The 13739-nt window shown below is 59.7% G+C and overlaps 4 protein-coding genes across 4 annotated transcripts; 2 read left to right on the top strand and 2 right to left on the bottom strand.

Annotated features, from left to right (window-relative positions):
- Positions 1-4925: 4925 nt before the first annotated feature.
- CNOT10 (CCR4-NOT transcription complex subunit 10) lies at positions 4926-7430 on the top strand (the record flags this gene model as incomplete). The annotated part of the gene is made up of 1 exon (XM_005853730.1): positions 4926-7430. One exon carries the CDS (start codon positions 4926-4928, stop codon positions 7428-7430), a length of 2505 nt encoding a protein of 834 aa, XP_005853792.1.
- Positions 7431-7666: 236 nt separating this feature from the next.
- On the bottom strand, positions 7667-9007 carry NGA_0029302 (hypoxia-inducible factor alpha subunit; the record flags this gene model as incomplete). Its single annotated transcript, XM_005853732.1, has 1 exon — positions 7667-9007. One exon carries the CDS (start codon positions 9005-9007, stop codon positions 7667-7669), a length of 1341 nt encoding a protein of 446 aa, XP_005853794.1.
- A 194-nt stretch (positions 9008-9201) lies between these two features.
- NGA_0026702 (px domain containing protein) lies at positions 9202-12051 on the top strand (the record flags this gene model as incomplete). The annotated part of the gene is made up of 2 exons (XM_005853731.1): positions 9202-9314; positions 9577-12051. The coding sequence occupies exon 2, from the start codon at positions 9577-9579 to the stop codon at positions 12049-12051; it is 2475 nt and encodes an 824-aa protein (XP_005853793.1). The 5' UTR covers positions 9202-9314.
- A 344-nt stretch (positions 12052-12395) lies between these two features.
- On the bottom strand, positions 12396-13691 carry SF3A1 (splicing factor 3A subunit 1; the record flags this gene model as incomplete). The annotated part of the gene is made up of 1 exon (XM_005853733.1): positions 12396-13691. One exon carries the CDS (start codon positions 13689-13691, stop codon positions 12396-12398), a length of 1296 nt encoding a protein of 431 aa, XP_005853795.1.
- Positions 13692-13739: the final 48 nt, after the last annotated feature.

Raw genomic sequence — 13739 nt, 5'->3', positions numbered from 1 at the left:
ACCGCACGCATTTAGTTCCACGGCTCTGGCCGCGTCAGAGATGGAAGACGGAGGGGGAGGGGGAGGTGGGGGGGTTACCTTGAGCAAGGTGCCCGCCCAGAGGCCCAGTGGCACCATGAAGTTGCTAGCGTAGAGAAGGGTGAGGAGGAGCATGCCCACGGTCACGGTATCGCTCGAGTAGTAAGAGGCCTTCGGGTCTTTGAAGAACGGAAGCAGCAAGGACACCCACATGACCAGGAACCATTCGGCCAGGCCCAAGCAGCCGCTCAAAGGCTTCCAGAGTAAGGCCCTCGCGGTCCACCCCCGCAAGGCCGGCGGCGTGCCTGAGACGGCGAGCGCCAAGTACAGTGCAGCACTCGAGGCCATGAGCCCGCCTTTGCATACATTCCAGTCGAAACACTTTTCCGTCCGGATGCGCAGGAAAATGCCGTGCAGGAAGCCCGTTCCCGTCCCCGCCATCACCGTGGCCAGGCTCATGCCAGAGGACCAGGCCAAGAGGGGGCATAGAACCATTAAGGCCGCGCCCTTGTTCCAGCGGTGGCCGCTGGGCCATGACACATCCACTTGCAACAACCAAGGTGGCTGCCGCGGTCTTTCGCCCAGGAAGCGGCCCAGTGCATTTTCCAGAGGCCATTTCAACCGAGGTGGTAACCAGCGAGGCAGTCGCTCCTTCACTGGGTAAGGTGCTTGGCGGGGGGTGACAGATCTGCTTTCATCCCTCTTAGGGGCAAATAGTTGATACTCTTCTGTGCCGATCCGCACCATATTCAATGGAAGCAAGGCTGGATCTGAACGGACTTTGGAAGCGCCTTCCCATGAGGGGAGCATGCGCACCTCGGAGCCTCTTTCCTGCAACCCCCCATTGAGAAGGATATCCGTGGCTGAGCGATCGAATCGCTTGCCTGTCATCATGGCAGAGAAGTGTCCTCAGATTTCAGCTTTTGGCTTGCTCCTCAGACGTTCCCTGGGACCAATCCTCGATGCATGTCCTATCGGAAAGAGTGAGGAAAGTGGCATACAGGTAGTGAATTTTAAGTACTCTTTGATGCGACAGGAGTGCGCACCTCCCATGCAGTCTTCGCATGGATGACTGATTATCGTTTTTCTCCAAGAATCTATTTTCCAACGAGCCTGTAAGCCTGGCTAGGGGGGCAGTATTCCTACATTACCCCAGAAGCGGCGGGCGAGCTCGATCATCGACGATCGTCCTCGCTGTTCTTGCGAGCGTCGCTCATTTCTTCTACAGGACTTTTTCGACCAGGGCCTAGGAGTGCTTTACTTCATCACGGGTACCCATAATTCGACGTCTTATTGCCTACCGAAAGCCTGGAATATTTATATAAATAGCATGTTGAGTCAAGGGATTGATTTCATCCTGAAGGACACAGTGATATCCGTTCTGGAAAATCGGGGATGGGCCGCGTCTTCAAGGGTGAGCAGGAGGCTTTGCTTTAATAGGAAGCCGAGGGTTTTCTTCCTTTATACCTTGAAAAGGAATCAGAATTGAAAAGAAATATTGAGAAAAAGCAAAGAAAAGTCGAATCATTGGGATGCGTAGTCACAGTGCGAGCTATCGTGGTTTTCAAAAAAATCTTAAACGCTAGCGTAGAGAGAAGCATGCAACTGACCTTACGTTAGACTATAAAGTTACATATACACTGTAGATGGTCGAAATTGCTCTCTTTGTGAAGTTTTGTGTACATCCTCATACTCTTATGCCTGCACGGGCCTACTTTCTTATTCACACTTTTGATTTAATCGCTCAGGTTACAGAAGCTTTACAGGGCCCTTAATGCTTGTAGACTTCCAGATACTGCTGCTGGGCCCACGTATATGGCTCCATCCAACAACCCAACCATCACAGCCAGGAGTGGAATTAAGCGGCGAAAGAGGAAATGGCGATGGGCAAATGAACGACCGAAGCCCTTCCAAGCCGTCAAAGCGAAGAGGACGAAATGAAACCCCAAAATACTTCGAACGGATGAGAGACCGCGCCAAGTGACGCGGGCGAAGGCGTTTTTTAAGCAGAACAATAGAATAGCCACGTGCATTTTGGCACGGTGCGGACCCAGACCTAAGCTGCCGACCACGAAATGCAGCAAGACAAGCATTCCTGCGTTGGTAGCCAGCCACAGAGTGCGCCTCGCATAGCACCCAGTCGCTTCTAAAGCTCCGACCACGCCCGTGCTGATGCTTGAAGGAAGAGCCAGATCGAGCCACCGTGCGAGGGTTTCCAGTCCAAGGGTGGAGGCCCGGGGGAGGGTCGGCCGGTCTGCGCCGGGGAAGCGCTTGACGTGGTGCTGCACCACCCTGGAGACGGTCGAGGAGGGCGTGGGCGATGGGCCCAGACAGTCTCCATACAGGAGATCGTGGATGGGCACGCGCCACAGAGCGCCTAGGAGGAGGGAGGGGCCGCGCCTGCCCTCCATTTCCTCTTCCAGCGACGCCACCCAGACAAGAAGACCGAAGGCGACCAGGCTGACGGGCAGCAAGTAAGTGAACAGGGCCTGGTCCCCCGCCCGGCGCGCCTCCTGAGCCTCCAGGCGCCCCGCTGCCCGGCACGCCCGCACCGCCATCAAGTCCTTTCCTCTCTCGCGGAGCCCCTCGAGGCGCCGCAGCCGCTCTGCCTCCGCGGCGCGCCTGCTCTCTTCTCGACGTTGCCGCCTCTCGTGCCCCCGGCCTTCCAATGTTCGCTGCAACTCCACCATACGCACCGCCCCCGCGTGTCGGCGCAGCTCCTCCTTGAAGGCCCCGAGCAAGGACACTGGGCCGTCCATTTCTACAGCTTCGCGATGTACGCTCAAAAGACCCGAACCCCCGCCCATCACAACCATCCCTCGCTCTGTCCCTTCCCGGACGCCGGTCAGTAAGGTATGGCTAAGCAGAGAGCCATTCCCAACCTCTTCGCCTCCCACGCCGCCACCGTCTCCCTTCTGCTTTACTTTCGAGTCTCGTGTGGCCCCCTGTCTATCCTCCTCAGCCTCCTCCTGGGCCCACACGACCTCCGTCTCCGCCCTTCCTCCTGTCGCCGTCCTGGTGTCGGTCTCCTCCGAGGGGTCGCCCGCGGCTTCCTCCCTCCTCGAGAGAATAGCCCGCTCGGACGCCCCCTTTTCCCCCTGGTCTCCCGATTTGACTATCTCCTTGACCTCCTCCCCCCCCACTCTATCCCTGATGAGCTCCACGTCTCGGAAGGGTGTGGGCTTCCAGGACACGGAGCCGGGCCCCAAGGTTAGGAACGGGGCAGAGACCTCGTCCTGAGAGAGGGCGCCCAAGATGGGGCTGTCCTGCGCTTCGAACCAGCGCTTCAGAAGGCTCTCACCTTCTTCCACAAGAGCACGCGCCTGTCGACTCGCAGCCTCCCCCGTTCCTCTACAGTACTCTCCGACTTTCTCAAGCGACCCCACCAAGCGCATCTCCTGGTCGCCGGCAGCGGACGGAAGGGACAGAACGAGGGACGTGGGGCTCATGCCCCTCTGCACGCCAAGACCTAGGGAGCACGAATGAGCCTGGTGGCTGAGTCGCTGCCGGGTCGCGCCTAGGGCCTCCTCGCACCGCGCCATGGCCGCGGTCAGCCCCCGAACCAGCTCGTCCTGGTACTCCTCTCTTTCCTCCACCTCCCAAGCCTCCTCCTCCAGTGGGTCCGCGATCTCTCGCATCCAAAGCGGGAAGTCCGGACTCTCGGCGAGCTGCGACAGCCTGCGCAAGGCGTCGCGGGCTCCCAGGGCCTCGTCTCGGGCCAGAGCCCTGTCCAGGGCTCTCCGCGCGCGCTCGGCCTGCTCCCTGACGTCTCCCTCCCGATCGAGACCCGCCGCATGGCCTTCCAGGCACCACTTTACGATTTTATTGGTGAAGGTGAGGGGCGTGAGGACAGCGGCCAATATTTGTCGGGAGACACACGTGTGGCCCGCCCCACTTCCAGTCCTTCTCAATCGCTCCCGTGCCCGGCAAAGTCTGAAGGCAAAGAGGAGGACGGCGAAGAGGAATAGCATTGGAATAATGGAAAAGCATAATGACGGCTTTCCAACAACAGGAAACAAAATGGCGTTCGACTCCTCCACTGTGGCAGGGACCTCTCCGATACCGGGGGGATCGGAATGGAAAGCATCTTCATGTGCGGACTCAGGAGCCACATGCCGCGTTGCCAATGATTTTCGAGCCGGAAAAATCTCCACGTGTCCTGTCTCGGCATCAACCTTGACCAGCCGTGCAGAAGAATGAGCTGACGTCGAGCTCAGATGAGTGTTATCCTCGTCTTCCACTATTACGAGGCGGCCCCTCTTCATGATGGAAGGCGCGATAGAAGGCTACTGCAAAGCTATCATTTTCCCTGTAGACAGCGAAGGGTAGGACATAGAAAGATAGGACAGGCACAAAATAAGAAGAAGGGAGGACTTTACCAGTGTGGTGCGATTCGATATCAGCACGTCACACAACCCCACGTCTCTACGCTCGAAGAGGAGGCTCCTTGAGGGGAACACGCCCCTCGTCGCCGCCCGCATCGATGCCTCCCACAAAACACCACCGAAAAGGCGGTCACAAAGCTGCTCGGGGACGCCCGCGTTACGATTTGAGACGAGGAAATTGCGAAGAGGACGCACTAGCCATCCGCGGGGAACCACGCGTGTATTTTCTGGGCTCTGTGTCGTGAAGAGCCCGTGCCTTTCTCGTGCCGGTGCTGTCCGCCGGCGGGGTTCTTCCGCACGACTTGGTGATGATGGTGCCTTTATGCAGCATATCTCCAACCATTCCCAACCAATGCGTCATCATTACCAATACTAATTCCTCGGCTTACTCATACTATTGCAATGCTATTTCTCGCGCAGATTGACTGCATGATCATGCACTGAGGCGTGCCGCCAACGTTGCGCTGACGCTTCTTATCCTTCTATACCTTGGATGCCAGCACTCCTAGACCGACTCATACCATGAGCGGTAGTGGCAAAGCTTCCATCGCGTGTCAGGCACGCGCTTTTTATGGTGTGGGGAAGTACGAAAAGGCGTTGGAATGCCTTCAACAGCTGTCTATGCAGCCTGGGGGAGGGGACGACCCACGCCTGCAAGGCAATTTGGTGTTGACAGAACATGCCAAGGGCGGTTTCAAACGCCCTCTGATTATAAAAGATCGTATTACGACGTTGAGAAACTCTCTTAAGACACGGTCTGAAAAGGTTGGCAGTGTCCAAGGAGCTTTCAGGGCCAAAGAATCCCTTCGCCTCGACGCGGAGGACGAGGACGGCGACGAGGAAGCAGACGACACCGAGACGGACACCTCCGTCCTGCTCTACAATCTTGCAGCTCTGAATTTTCACGAGAAGCAGTACGGAGCGTCTCAGCATATATTGCACGCCTTGTTCGCCCGCATCGAAGTCCTGGAAGAACCTTTAGCGGTGCAGGTCTGCTTCCTCTTCCTCGACGTGCTCCTGCATAGCGCGCGGGGCAATATACACACAGTAAAAGATCGTGAACGCCTTTCCCACAACACGGCTGCACTTTTGGCGTATCTGGAGCGACCGCACGCATTTAGTTCCACGGCTCTGGCCGCGTCAGAGATGGAAGACAAGAACGGCAACGGCAGTGCGGAGAGCCTCGTCGGCTCGGGCAAGGGCCTAGAGACGGCTGAATTTACCTTCCGCCTGCACTTGTACAAGGCAAAGGTGCGACTGCTTCTGAGGGATATCAAGTCCTCAAAAAAGGAGCTGAAAAGCGCCCTGGAGATATTTCAGCGGGAGTTGCGGCCCAACCCGGCAGACCCTTCGGCGTCGGGTAAGGGGGGCGCGCTCGGGGGCGGAGACTCGGATGACGAGGTGGCCACAGCCGCTTCCACGGCCACCACGGCAGGCAACACTCTGATGGGGGGATATGATGCCTCGCTGCCGCCCGCCGGAGTTGCAAATGTGGCGGGCTTGTACCTGAAGGCCAACCTGGAGTACCTGCGGCAGAACTACCGGAAGGCGCTGAAGCTCTTGGCCTCCTGCCACCGGGGGGAGGACAGCGCGATGGGCGCTGCCTACCTGAATGACATGGGCTGCTTGCATTCGAAGATGGGTCTGCACTCAGTGGCCCTGCAATACTTTCAAAGGGCGGTGGCCTCCTCAGGCCAAGATCGACCGGCCAGCGCCAACGGCTCCCCGGCAGGCGAGACCCCCGGCATGCCCCTCTTGCCCGGCGGCCGGCCCCTGGAGACGGATGGCCGCGTCCTCCCGCATACGTTCTGCGAAATTGCCTACAACACAGGCCTGCAACTCCTCATCCTCGGCCGCTCCGTACAGGCTTTCCGGTGCTTCGAGAACGCCTCTTTGGTCTTCTACAACCGCCCGCGCGTCTGGCTGCGGATGGCCGAGTGTTGCGTGCACGCGTACCGGGAGGAGGAGGGCCGGCGCGAGGGTCCGGTGCGCGACCGCTTGGTCAGGCGGGTGGTGGGTCGGGGCCCGCACCGGCGCTTGGTGCTAGCGACGAGGAGGGGCGGCGACTGCCGCGAGTTTCAGGGCGGGGACGGCGCGGGAGGAGCAAGAGGCGGTGGTTTAGATGGGAGCGTCGGGGAGGAAGCACGGGGCCGGTGTACGCTTATTTATGCCGTCAAATGCCTGCAAAACGCGCTCTTCCTTCTCTCAGTCGCCTCCCAGGGGGGCGGCCGGTCGCGGCTGCCCATGACCTCTCTGCTGGGCGGAAGTAAATTGGCAGGGGCTGGGGAGACAGGCGGGGAGGGTGGAAGCCTGGACACAAGCAACGGGAGTGTGGGTGGCGGTGAGCAGCACGAGACCTCGGCACTGGGGGGCAGCACGGGTGCCGCATATGCAAGCGCAGACAAGAAAAGGGGATCTTGGCAGGAGCAAGGCGACGCTCAGGTAGAGCAGGTCGTCCTTCTGACGCTCTCCTACGTCTATCTTTGCCTGCACGAGCCCGTCTTGGCCCTGCATTACGCAGAGCTCCTCCTCACCCGGGGGGCGGGATGGGCGGAGGACGAGGGCAATCGAGTGGCCGCCCGTACCTACGCGGCGGAGGCCCTGTGTGTCCTGGGCCGGCCTGACGAGGCCTTGAAGCACCTGCTGCCGGGTGGCACTCCGCTCTCCGAGGAGGCAGGGGTAAGCTCATTGCAGAAGCAGTGCCAAGCCGAAAGCAAGAGGGTTGTGGTAACGGCGGAGTCCTTCCTACCGCCCGAGCATTTCGCTGCTCGTGCCCGATGCGCCCTTCACCTCAATCTTGCCAACGTCTACCTGCTGCAGAACAACCTGGCGGCTGCCGAAAAATGTGTCGGATTGGGTCTCGCCGCCTGCCCAACCAGTCCGGACGCCCTGCGCTGCCTGGTATTCATCCTGCTGCGCACTGGGAACACGTCCGCGGCTCTGGAAGCTCTCAAGTCCAGGAGGCCCCTGAGCTTGAGCGTGCCTCCTTCACCCAGCACAATGCCGCCACTGCCCGTGCATCGGTAATTAAGGAAAAGAGAGAGAGTTGGATGAAAGAGAAGTGCTTTAAGCTGACGTAACGCTATTGCTTTCGTGCACTTGGCGGGCAACGGTTTGTAATTCCTCACACGGCACTTCCTCGGTAAATTCTACTTTGATTTGTTTATGAGGGCCTTTGGTCTTCTTTCTCTAACATTGACTCCCTGTTGAACCACGTGTCGAGCTCTTCATCTCATCGCTCTCCTACCAGGAAACAGAAGCTGTCAGCGTCCCTCGTTTCCAACACGGGCGTCCTTGCCACCCCCCCCTACGGGGTACATGACACTGTACGCCAGCGTCTGCGGTTCGCTGTTGACCTGGTGCCAGACCCAGGCTGGGTTGAAGAGGACGTCGCCGGGGCCCATCCAGACGGTCTCGAACAGGCCGGCCACCTCGTGCTCCTCGGGTGTCCGGTTCTTCGTCCGGTCCACCGCGTCCAGGCGAAACGAGCTGCTCAACCTTCCCTTCGTCTTGCGACCCTTTGCCACTTGTTCCTCTGTCAGGGCGGCCAAGGCCCAGATTTTCGCACCCGAGGCGACCACCATGAAGTTGTGGTACTCGTCTTGGTGCGCATCGGACTTCATCTCGAAGCACCGCCCAGCGGCAGAAGGCGCTGCATTTCCTGTGACTATCATGTTGCTCGACATGGGCTTACAACCTTGATGTATCGAAGCAGCGAAGTCCGCGAGAGCGCTGTGTCCGGTTTTGGTGCGGAAAGCAAACAAATCCTTCTGCATGAAGCGGGCCCACAGCCGAGTCTGCAGCGGTTTCTCGCTCATAATGCTGGCAATACGACCCCAGTTGCTAGGCATGCTTCCGGTACTGTCTTCCGCCTCAATTGTTCCGTTGTGATTGCTGCTACCGCTCTGGCTCGAGTCGCTGCCCCGGCTGCCTCCCTTCTTAGCCGTCGCCACTCTCACAGCCGCCGCGGTAGGTTTGCGAACGCGCTTGTGGGGAACCCCCCAGTCACGCAAAGGCTGAAACCCGATTCCTGTCTTGTCATCCGCGCACACCTTGACATCCTCTGGGAGGCACTGGAGCTGATCGGGCGTGAAGCTCTTCACGGTCTCCCGGAAGAGACCCCGCAGGAGCAACGGTCGTTGGTGTAACCTGGCGTAGCGGACGGCGCGCCGCGCTTCCTCCACGTCCTGAGTCTCGAGTTTCAAAACGAATGAGCTTTCATCAACTTTGGTGCCCTCGGTTTGTTTTTTAGCAGGAAGTCTCGAGGATGCGGCCGGAGAAGTTGGAAGACCTGCAGGCAAAACCAAAGCCCGCCTATCGGAGCCCGAACATTCCGGTTTACAAACATCAAGTGCAACGGCAGCGGCCACCGCGGTAGAGGAGTGCGATACGGAGGATTTTTCGAAATCCAATTTGACGCAGCTAGGATTTTTGACTGCAGCTTTGGGTGCATGTTGGCTTGGACAGTCTTCGGCTGTTGCAGCGGCCGGGCTTCTGATGGTCAATGCGTTCTTGAAAGGTGTGCAAGGAGGCAAGCTCGACGAAAGTCCGGTCCTCCGTGCTGCCGCAGTTCGCCGGCTCCGAGTGACAGTGGAGCCCCCCATTCTCGTGGTACTGTGTGGAGGATTGTGAAAGTATTGCGCTGTGAGACCGCGGGCGAGCGACCAGCCTCGGGGTCGGCGAAAGCCTCTCAACCTGGGCGACGGCCGGGCTGTCTCCCTTCTACCCTGCCTGCCTCCCTCCCAGGACTGGACTACGGACATGCTTACCGCGCCCCTTCCCGTATCACATCTTCTCTATCATTAGGAGCCGGGAGGAAAGATTGCCAGAACCCTACAGCTGAGAGGGTTGAGGGAGGGCAGAGACAGCGGCGCATAGCACCTCAAGTCCGAACAAGACTGGCGAAGTGAGGTAAGGAGCAGGATCTCTGCCGTGCAAAATGTTCGAGAAAACAACATTTTTGGCCGAAGGGTATGCATAAAAACACTGAGAGGGGAATGATCTTGAATTTTCTGGTTACGTTTTAATATCGTGGAGGGTTAATCATGTCCCTCGAGAACCTACAGCAGATGACCAAAGATAGGCTCCCCTAAGAATATACACGCAATTTATTTTATGGGTTTCACGTCTTCCAAGCTCCCACAGTGATCCTCGTCAAGTGATCAAAAGGAGGATGCTGAGAACTAATGTTCTGCAAGGCGAAGTGCACCGGTCTTGGGTGTGGCTGAGTCCTGCAGGTGCCAAGCACGTGATCGACTTATGGCATGATACAGTAACTGGCGTACGCTCCGTTGCAGTGGGCATGGAGGAAGTGCCCGGTTCCATGGGCAGCTCACCCTTTTTCTCCGCCGAAGCGCACCACATAAATTTTACCGTGGGGCAAGACCAGTGTCGGGGAATGGTCATCATCGAGAAAGCGGGTCTGTTCTCCTTTCGATATACGTGCGTGGTCAACGGCCGGCCGCTGAAGGCGACCCTGCAAGGGCTGGCGGATGAGGACGAAGAGCGCTTCAACATAGCTATCCTGGGGGCAGCCAACGCCTACAGCAGCAAGGAGAAATCGGTGACCTGGTACGAGTTGACGGTGACGCGCGGGTCGGACGGGGCTCGCACCTTAGTGCACAGACGCTATCGAGAGTTTGTCTGCCTCTTCGAGCAGGTTCACGCGGCTTTCAAAGGCCACCACTTGCGCTCAAGCCTGCCCGAACTCCCGGGCCGACAGCTGAAGCTGCTCGTCGACCACAACGACACTGCCTTCGTGGAAGAACGCCGGCTCCTCCTTGAGACGGCGCTGGGGAAGCTGCTGAGCGTGCCGCACGTGGGTGCCATGGTGCCAGTGCAAGTTTTTTTGGGCTTTTTCGATCGGCTGAAGGAGCACAGCGTCATTTTCACCCAGCGGGACCTGGGCCTGAGCATCACGCGGACGGTGGTGCCCGAGGAGTCGATCGTGGTGACGCGCGTGAAGGAGGCGGGGCCCGGGGGGCAGAAAAGCCGGGTCATGGTGGGGGACACGCTCTCCAAGGTGGGCGGCGAGCCCGTCTCCAAGTTCGGGGGCTTCGATGGCGTCGCCTTTCAGGTCTCGAGGGGGCTCCGGCCCATCGTCATCCATTTCCTTGAACCCGTGGACAGGAACCCTTCGCACGATTTCCTTCCCCCCGGGGAACCCCTCGACATCCCACCCGTCCACGAGCAGCAGCGCCAGCGAAAAGCCGCGGCGCCGCACGCACAGTCTCCTGTCGCCCCCCCGCCCGTGGTCCCCACCCCCTCGGGCCTGCCCACGCGACTGGCGGCAACCACGTCGGTGGCGCTCGGGGAGGAAGCATCGGGCGCCCCGACAACCCCGCCCGTAGCCCTTCCAGCCCAGTCTAAACCGCCTGTGGCGGCACTCCCACGCGTTGAGATCCGAGTTCCTAGTCGCGGGCCTGCATCGCGCCCCCGTCCCAAGCTGGGTCCTTCCGAGGATGAGGTGGAACACTTGAAGATCGAGCGCATATCCAGCAAGCGCGAGGGCCAGGACCCGAACAAGTTGCAAAGCGTGCTGGAAGCTGCTTTAGTGGAGGAGGAGAGGCGGTCGGAGGGACAATTGAACGGCTCGCTGAGCACGTCCTTGTCCTCGGCGGGAGTGGGGGAGCCTAAAGATCCTCTTTTCGAGCTGGAGACGAGCGGCCGGGGCGCCTCAGAAATGGGCTCTACGACAGAGAACAAAGTGGCCAAAGGGCAAGCGACCGTGCCGACAGCGACGCAAGACAATGAAACAGAGGGAGAAGGGAGCGGTGCTGAGAATCCCGCGGCCCCTATCCAGGCGTCAGAGTCGAGCTCGGGAGACACACTGGCCGAGGAAGGGCCAGACTCCGATGCATTGTCCCACGACCCTTCTGAACCTCTAGCTGCGCTTGCGCTTGACACGCAGGAGCTTGGAGAGCAGGAAAATGCTGAGGATGGGCCTGGAGTCACCGTGGAGGAGCCGCATTCTCCAGTATCCGCGCCGCCTCCTGTAGCTCCTGCCCCTCCCGCTTTGCCTTCTTACGAACCTCCCCCATCCATTCCTGCCGCTCAACCTGCCTCTGTTTCCTTGATCATCTCTTCTACCAGCTCTAGCGTTCCCTCTTCTACATCCCACGACCCTCCTCCATCCACTTCTGCAGTCTCCCTTGCCCCTGCCTCCACTCTTCGTTCTCTCTCGCCGCCTCTCCCTGTCATTTTCCCAACCTCGAGCCCGCCGACCACTACCCATCCGGTGCGTGCAGTTTGTGAAGCGGAGGAAATGGCGGCGGCGGACGTTACCTCCAAAATCTCCCACTTGACGGATCAGCGTCATGCAACGGAAGATACCCTTGGGGGCGGTGCTTCCCGGGTAGGAAAAGATGAAGCCATAGGGGCGGGACCCATCGATTTGACAGCGCCAGCGGATGTCGACGCCCACACGTCTCAGACGTCAGGCGTGCATTCTCAGTCTCACGACAGCCCCCCTTCCGTGGTGGCCCACTCACACGATCACCTGTCCCCACGCCAGCTCCATCACGACTCCCGGCTCAAGACGCCGCCACGGCTTGAGAAGGCCAAACTGGAGGAAGAGGGGGATGTCGCGGGGGGAGCGGAAACTAAAGAAGAGCTAGTGCCGCCGTCTCCTTTTGAAGACTATATGTGAAGAACAGTGGACATATTGTGGGCGCAGGCAGAAGGGTTGTAAGTGGATATTGAAGGAGAAAGTACAGGCGCGCAAAAACAATGAACACATAGAAAGCTCATTTCGCAACACCTTTTCTTTGGAAGATTGACTTATCCTGTCTTTCTACTTGCAACCTGCGATTTGAACAGGTAAGTTTCAGCCCAATCGCCAATACCTCCGTTGATAAATCTACACCTATCGGATGCACGCGACGCGCGTAGGAATCCCAGGACTCGTACAAATATGACCCGCCCACAGAAGCAATGTCAAGCCAGGCACTTGCGCTCGCGTTTGCCTCAAGCAGACCCTGACCATTTCCCAGCTTACTTCCGGCCCCCCCTGGAGCGAGTCACGAGCTCCAAGACGGTAGACGAGCCCGCTGCGCCCAGATTGTAGGAGGCAAGAGTCTGTGCATCCTTCAGAAACACCCCCTGCTCCGCATTTCGCAACTGCATTTTGTTCGGCGGCATCCCTCCTAGGAGGGGCGAGAGCTGCTCCTTCACTTCCCTGACCGTAGACATCACACTCCCGATCTCCAGCTTCACAAGCTGTCCCTTCAAGTTCCAGGTCGCGGCGCTCTCGTCCTGAGGCGCCTGTATGCTGATGGAACCAGCCCCTGTATTCGCAGAGGCATACGCGGACTCGGAAAGCAAAGTAGGCTTTTGCTCCTCCTCCGAGACCTTCTCTTTCTCCGCCTCTCCGACGACCAAATTCGAGGCGCCCAGGGTCGGTATGATGGGAACAGGCGGCCTTGCCGGCGGCGGCGGCTGCTGTGGCTGCTGCGCTTGGTGTTGCTGTTGCTGTTGCTGTTGCTGTTGCTGCGCCTGTGCCAAGGGTGGTGGTGGCGGTTGAGGCAGACCACGAGGGGGGCCTGGCGGCGGGCCCCCAGGAGGCCCGCGTGGCGGGGCAGGGAAGCTGCTTGCTCCGGCCCCGCCCGCCAAGGTGTTCTTGAGCAGAGAGGAAGATACCGGGGGGACGGGTCCTCGAGCTTGGGAAGGCGCCGGGGCTGGAGGCTGTGCGAAGGAGTTGGTTTGCTGGGGGAAGCCCGGGCGTGGCTCTGAGGAGGCCACTGGAGACGGCCCCGGCGCCCTGCCCGGCCCTAACGTCCCCTGCCCCCCCGTGCCACCTTGCCAGATCATGCGCTGATTCTCCTCCTGTCTGGCTCGGAAACGTTCCTGGTCCGCGAGGATCTGCCGTTCCTCCTCCTCCGAGGTCCCGAAGATGTCCGTCCTCTTCTTGGCGAAGCTCCGCACGTTGGCCGCGATGTCCCCCCCCTCTGCTAGCGCCGACTCCTTCCTCTTCTCCAGAGCCCGCCGCTGCTCGTCTCGCCACCGAGGGTCTAAGAACTGGATGCGCATGTGCTCGCCCACGTCCGCGATCGGGACTTCCTTGCCGGTTACCGGGTCCAGCATCACCTCCGGTCTCGCCGCTCCGCCCCCGGCCGCCACGCGCGGCTTGTAGGAGGACACCACCTTGATCTCGCCCTCGTCCAGGTCCATATCCTCCTCCCCTTCCTGCCCCGGCCCTCTTTCTTCCCCCGCCGCCGGGCGCGGAGGCGGGACTGGCGGTCGTGGGGGCGGGGGGAGGGGCAGCGCTTCTTCTTCTTCCTCCAACTCCATGTCCTCGCCCTCGTCCTCTGACACCTCTCCGTTCGCGCGCCCCCCCCC

Source organism: Nannochloropsis gaditana (genome assembly GCF_000240725.1).
Source record: "Nannochloropsis gaditana CCMP526 unplaced genomic scaffold scaffold761, whole genome shotgun sequence".
NCBI classification, from domain to species: Eukaryota; class Eustigmatophyceae; order Eustigmatales; family Monodopsidaceae; genus Microchloropsis; species Microchloropsis gaditana.
This window is presented reverse-complemented; position numbering and strand designations above follow the sequence as displayed.